Below are 6,866 nucleotides of genomic sequence, written 5' to 3'. Positions count from 1 at the left end.
TAGTTTTGGAGCAGAAACTGAGTGGAAACTTTCCAAAATCCTCCTGAAAAACTCAAGAATCCTCAAAAACTTTGAGGTTTTGCTCAGTTTCTGCTTCAAAACGTGAACAAAGACTGAATGTGAACCCATCCAGCGCATGTTTTTTCATCTTTGGAAGCCTGTATATGTGTTTGGAAAAGTTCTATAATAAGTTCACACAGAAGATACTTTTATTAACTTTATTATTTGTGTCACCTGCCAGCAGGAGGCACTGCAGACTTCTGCATTTCATGAGACGAAGTAGTTGTCGGAGTTGGGCGATGGTCCTAAGTTTGAAATATATATTTGATTCATTTCTTCCAACACTGAAGTTGCAGAAGTATTATCGAGTTGATGTTGAAAACTAAGATGTACATTGCAGTATCCATGTTTGTCCATAGGTGGCAGTGTTCTAATTGTGCAGTTCCGTAGGCCGCGCTTACTCATTGGTCCAGGAGCTGATCCAGCAATTAGTCACAGTACCATGACCTCCGACAAGTGAGAAAACGTCTGAATATGTGAAGAAAGTGTGCTTATTCTTACAATGTTAAAAATAATCTTATCTTGTAAGTTTTAACGATATTTTACAAAATTCATCACTTGTGTTGAGGAGGATTATTGGATCGCTTTCTAATTGGTGAGCACGTCTGAGATTGCAGCATTCATCAGTCCATAGTCGTTGTGTGGTGACCTTTATCATTGCTGACTGCTGTAACCCCATAAGGCAGTTCATTAATCCATGGTGTAGCACTGCATCCACCGCTCAGACGTGCTCAGAGGGTATCCTCGTTCCACCCGTAGCTGCTTGTTCACTCTCCAATACTTGTCTCCTTTAAAAAAGTAAATCTTTCCATTCTTCCAAGTCAGAGCTGCGTCCAACTTCCCAGGAACACCCGTGAACAGGGTAGAGATCTTTTTAGGCGCTAGGTTACTCCAGGCCAATTCATCCCACTGCCAATAGTCATCGCCCTGTGGAAATCAAAGATTACATTATTTATTGTACAAGCACATTACAGATACATTGGTTTGTTATATATTTTAAAAAAATATTGAAATATTGTACTTTTAGTAACTACAGAGCAAGGCTACATGCACATGAGGTTGTTAGAGGAGTTTCTCGAGAGGGTCCACTCTGAAAGATGCTTGAAACATTACGTAAAAGATTGTTCCTATAAAAATCTATTGTAAAACCACTTTGCTGTTCATATGTTCAGTGTTAAAAGCAATTTTTCCTCTTTTAGTTTTGAAAAGCGCGTGGTGGAAAAAGAGAAGGTGCATGTCCCTTCTTAGGGCCCTTTCACACTGCATTCTTCACCACGTTCAGTGTTCTCATCGGGGTTTACGTCCAAACCCCTTCACAAAACGGGATTTGGGCATATGCAATGTCGAAGACATTGACTAGAATCGTGCCGACAGAGTCAACATGTGCTCCGTCGTGCATAATTTGCGGACATATACACTTAATGGAGTCGGAGGCATAGCAGTCTGCATCCGAGTGTCCGCCTCCATTAGGGGTAAACGCCTGAAAATGATGCACGACAGAGCACACATTGACTGTCTGCACTGTTCCATATTCCATTTCATGGCCCTGTCAGCAGATACGCCCGAATCCCATTTTTTGGGGAGGTTCGGACGTTCCTGATGGGACCAACGAATGTATGACAAAGCACAGAGTGAAAGCACCCTTAGAAACAGCTAACTCCAAACTAGATACTACTAAACCAGGGGGATGCACAAAAAAAAAAAACTAATAATAAAATGCTTTAGGAAAAAAAACTTCCCAAAAACTTCAAGAACTTTTAAAAACTGCTTCAGTAAACAAAAAATCCTTCAAAAATTCCCTAAAGAAAAAAGAGTTTCCTGAAGTGGTTTCTACTTGAAAAACTTGTAGTTTTTGACTATCTCAAAAAATAAAAAGAAATCCCTCTGCAAATGGCCTAAGGATATGTTCACACTGCGTCTCTTTCTGGCTGTCAAAACTGTTCATTTTTTAAGCAGCAGTCACTTTAGCAATCACTAATTTTTTTCTGTTGTTTTTTTCATTTTGTAATTGTGGCGCCCCCAGGAGTATGGTCGCCACAATGGCATTGCCTTCCTCCAGGGAGGGTGATGTCATGCTTGGAAGCAAGGAAGGGTCTCTCTAGCAGTTAACCATGTCATGCAACACAGTTCCCACTCCAGGCCAGCAGAGGGAGCTCTGAACCAGGATTGGAGGAGGAGCGCGCTCTGAGGGCCAGGAGGGGAAAATAGTTAGTTAGTGTGAGGTGGGCAACATGTGTAGACGTGTGGAGAGAAGCTGGAGGTTGAGCTGAGGACGGAGAGCTCCCGCCTTGTGATAGCGCATGATCTGGAGCCTGGTCTCCACGGTTGTATGGATACTGAAGGTCCTGCAACAGAAACCAGAGGAGTAGGAAGCTGTAAATGCGCTATTCCCAACTAAGACTCGGAGGCACAACAGCGACGGGTGAGCCAAGAGAGACAGAGGGCTACAGCTGTCTGCCATACAAGGTAGTTCTAAGAGAAGATAAGAAGGAGGAACTTCAGTTTAACACTGTACTGCATGTACCTCAAGCCAGCGCTAGGAAGGAGACTACACAACCCATCTGATAGAGAGATACCTGAGTTGCTTCCAGGCTAGCCTGCTCCTGTGCCATCTGTAACCAGGACCCTGGACTGCGTTTGCCAAGTAAAGGTAAAGAAACTGCACCCTGTTGTGTCCTTGCCTCCTTCCTGCAACATCCTCAGCGCTGCTACATCTCTGTGCCAAACACTGCACCTTCTTCCTAACCCTTCATCCACACTGCCCTGGGACTACAGCCCTGCCTGTGGAGGGTTACAACATCATAGCTGCACTACACCATCAGTCCCAGAGGATCTGTCTGCAGTGTTGGCTTAACATCTCCCTTGCCGAACACCACAGGTGGCGTCACGAATCACATATAAACTTTATTCCCAACTCAACCCCTTTTACATGGGCGCCCAGGGCCACGGACCGGGTCACCGCTGCTGTGACATTCCCATCTTAGAGACCGGCCCGGTACCGAGTACCCCACAGCCCTGGGAGGGCGACCCATAATCCTTTGCTTTTTTTTTGATAAAGGAAACCTGTTGTCAGGACTCTAATGTCAGGACCAGGTCGGCGTCGGCAAACTGCCACGCCGAGCAGGGTGACTTACCCACACTATGGGAGAGCGCGGGGTCCAATACAGTAGTGACGGTTCAAGCAGACAGGACCTGCGGCACTGAAAATAGTAAGGAGTCCCAGGACCTAGATCATGTGACTGCAGGGGGCGGGGCTTATTGTCCTGCTGCAGATGATATAATGTACCTACTGCTGTGAAACTGTAGAAGAGGAGAGGAAAACGCAGGTCAGACAAACGAGGGTTCATACACAGAGAGGGCTGTGTGGTACCAAAGGGACGAGCAAAGAATGGTCAAGTCACAGGCAGAGGGTCATACACAGAGGGGTAGCGCAGTACAAGAGGGACAGGCAGAACTCGCAACAAGGACAGAACCGGATCAAAACCAAACAAGCAAGCAAGATATCAGGCACAAGGCACACATACGCACGAGGTCATCTAACTCAGCCGAGGGCAGGAGTATAACTGACACCGGACCTAGGTCAAGTGAGCATTAAATAGCCGCCCTCTGCCAGAGAGAGGCAGAAACAACCCCTGTCTGACCAGGACGGGCCAAAGACAAAGCCCATCCTGGATCATGACACCTGTCAGCAGTACTCTGACCATTTTTCCTGTCCTTGTTGCCGAAAAAACATCCCCACAGCATGATGCTGCCACCACCACCATGTTTCACTGTGAGGATGGTGTTCTTGGGGTGATGAGCTGTGTTGGTTTGGCACCAGACATAGCGTTAAGATGGGTAGTACTCATCGTAAAAAAAAACAATAGGTGCTTTTTAAAGAAGCCAAAATAGAGTGTCAGTGACTGCTCATTCTCAATTGGGGCTGTTATGGGAAGCTGACATTTAGTTATAATCATGGACACCGTTTTACTGGTATAAACTATTTTTCAAGCTAATATGATCTTAGAATAATACAGCTTTTCACCTCCTTTCTGCTATGGACATTATGGATAAACTTTTGCTCCTGTCAGTGACTTATCCCCCCTCTTTATACCATTAATAATGCATGCTCGTCTGATTGAGCATGCCTGAATGTCTATCCGGGAGAAAGGGGCGATAGCTGTATTGTTAGCATATACAGTATATTATGTATACTTTTTTTTTAGGAAATAGATCAACAGTTTACCTTAAAGAGGAATATCTTCTGGTTTCCTTCCCAGTATAAGGCTGCTCCGATGTTTGGGGGGACTCTAGTTAAAAATTTAGGGTATCCATAGTTCAGTTTAAAATCAGTGTACCTCCATAATTTGTCTCCTAGAAAGGGAACACACAACAGATGATGTCATGATAGATTCGGAAAAATAATTTTCTTCCTTACTTGTACAATACTGTAATGTGACAAGTGTCAAATACTGCAGACAATGATGCGACCTGTGCAGCCGCATAGGACCTAAATGGGCCACATCTAGCTCCAAAGCAGTGGAATTGGGCATTATGATGACTCATTGAACTGCAAAGGGCCCATATATTGTTCTTGCATAGGGGCCCTCTAATGTCTGTGTCTGTCCCTGGCACTGATCAGTGTCGTAACTAGAGGCTCATGGGACAATGCAAAATCTCCAACAGGGCCCCCAATTATTGCAAACCCTTAATAGTATTGGTCTCTTCATATACCAAATGGACTTTTTGTGCCCATGTGCGATTGCAACCCCTGCACCTATTGTAGCTACACCCCTGGTATTGATATTGTATCAGATCAATACCATAAACATCTCCTGTATTTATTATCATTACAATATGACCATCGAAAATAAAGGTGTTTCACCTTTAAAAAAATATGTGAGCTTGGTGCGTTTCGAGTGAACTGCAGCATCTAAGTTTCCTGGTAGTCCTCTCCACAGGGACTGGATTTTCATGAGAGGACCAGTGCCATGGTCGGTGACTGTCCACACATAGTTTCCCTTAAAGGCATATGTTTTCCCAAAAGGCCCTACAAGTAAGACAACAAGATGATTTATAACATGTTGCTATAACTGAAGGATTTATTATATTACTGCGTATTTACAAGAATTTTCACAACAGGCCTAGAATATGGAAATATGGGCACTTACCGAGAATCATGGCATCTAGGTTGTCCTGGCATGGATCCGGCATCGGGCTGGTGGGAGTTGGAGAGATGGATGGTGGAACTGTTGTGACACGTTCTTCTTTGTCTTGTATGTAGCGGTTGTTTTTACCTTTCGATGTATTTAGATAGGGATAGGTGAGTTTACTGTACAGTTTTACATATATTTTATAGAACACAGTATAGTAACATTTTTCTAATTCACAAGTTGACATCCTTATTAAGTTAAAAAAAAAATTATGGTTCAATTTCCACAAAATCCTAAACCTTTATTAACAACAAGTTTGGCGAACTCTATTTTAATTCCGGAAGTAATCTCTTCCTTTCATTGTCTGAACTTCACTCTGAAAGTCAGCACAGGAAACGCGCAGGAAGTCCGTAATCACATAACAATGTTTATTGCTGCCCAGCAGTAGCAACTAAGTTATTTTTAAGTAAGGCAAAGGAAGAGTTAAGTATTTCCTCACTGATCCAGTAACCCTAAGGCCTCTTTCACACTTCCGTTTTTTACAATCAGTCACAATCCGCCAGGTTTTGAAAAAAACGGATCCTCAAATTTTTTTGAGGATCCGTTTTTTTCCCCATTGACTTGCATTAATGGCGGATTGTGACGGATTGCTGTCCGTTGCATCCGTTTTTTTTGAGGATCCGCCAAAAATTGCTGTCCGTCACCATCCTCAAAGATTTCAAAACGGAGCTTGTAACGTTTTTTTCTGTGGCGGATCCTCCAGACACTCATTTAACCCGAAATTCTTTCTGGGTGCGGGACAAAAAAAAAAAAAAAATTCTCTCTCTCTCTCTCTCTCTCAAAACGGATCCTGTGCCATCCGTTCACATCAGTTAACAACGGATCCGCTTGAATGACTTTTTGGCGGATTTGAACTGATGCAAAAAAACTGAAGTGTGAAAGAGGCCTAAGCTGAAGCTGTCTTTTTTTCTTCCCTGACCGGACTGAATGTAGACGGCTGGGTTTCATTTGAAACATCCGGACAGCTAGTTCTTAGAAAGTTTGTACTCTAGCAGAGCTGTGCGGATGAAAGAAATAAGTGCATTAATGTGGGTTGGATTTTTTTAATTTAGTTTACTACAAATATGTGTATATGGTAATTACCATCAGACGCTATATATATATATATATATATATATATATATATACACATAGGTCTGCTGCCATACAAATATTACTTTTTAGGGAAAGTATCTACATTAGGTACCTGTCAGTACAGCAGCACAAAAGGGCAATTCAGCCCTGCACTAAGAGTCAGTACGGCCTCCATGCACTGCCATGCAGTCTTTGTACTTATGTGCATGAGCCATTAAGCTCATGAAGAATATTTAATAAAGGTCATTTAACCTGGACTCACCTAAGGATACAGGATTTTCAAGATGCAAATGAAGATCAGCAGCATTAATGGGTGTCAGGTGACTGCTGAGCATCTTTACCCTAGTACTAGGTGTGTGCCTTCCAAGCTTATTATTTTGCAGCCCCGTCTTAAAGTGGCCCCCTATCCTGGGATTGAAACATGACTACAGTTGTGGCCAAAAGTATTGACACCCCTGCAATTCTGTCAGATAATACTCAGTTTCTTCCTGAAAATGATTGCAATCACAAATTCTTTGGTATTATTATCTTCATTTAATT

The 6,866-nt window shown here is 43.1% G+C and overlaps 1 protein-coding gene across 1 annotated transcript in view; it reads right to left on the bottom strand.

Annotated features, from left to right (window-relative positions):
* Positions 1-204: 204 nt before the first annotated feature.
* Positions 205-6,866, bottom strand: part of MMP19 (matrix metallopeptidase 19) — a 29,866-nt gene continuing 23,204 nt past the window's right edge. Inside the window, exons 6-9 of the mRNA XM_073552234.1 lie at positions 5,211-5,336; positions 4,925-5,089; positions 4,286-4,413; positions 205-987 (exon numbers count right to left, since the gene is read on the bottom strand). Of these exons, the coding sequence (XP_073408335.1) occupies positions 751-987; positions 4,286-4,413; positions 4,925-5,089; positions 5,211-5,336 (656 nt within the window). The 3' untranslated portion in view covers positions 205-750. The remainder of the gene's footprint in view (positions 988-4,285; positions 4,414-4,924; positions 5,090-5,210; positions 5,337-6,866) is intronic.

This window comes from Dendrobates tinctorius, unplaced genomic scaffold (genome assembly GCF_039654945.1).
Source record: "Dendrobates tinctorius isolate UK_male_01 unplaced genomic scaffold, ASM3965494v1 ptg000187l, whole genome shotgun sequence".
In the NCBI taxonomy this organism is placed as follows: Eukaryota; Metazoa; Chordata; class Amphibia; order Anura; family Dendrobatidae; genus Dendrobates; species Dendrobates tinctorius.
The sequence above is the reverse complement of the archived record's forward strand: the minus strand, read 5'-3'. Positions and strand labels throughout refer to the sequence as shown.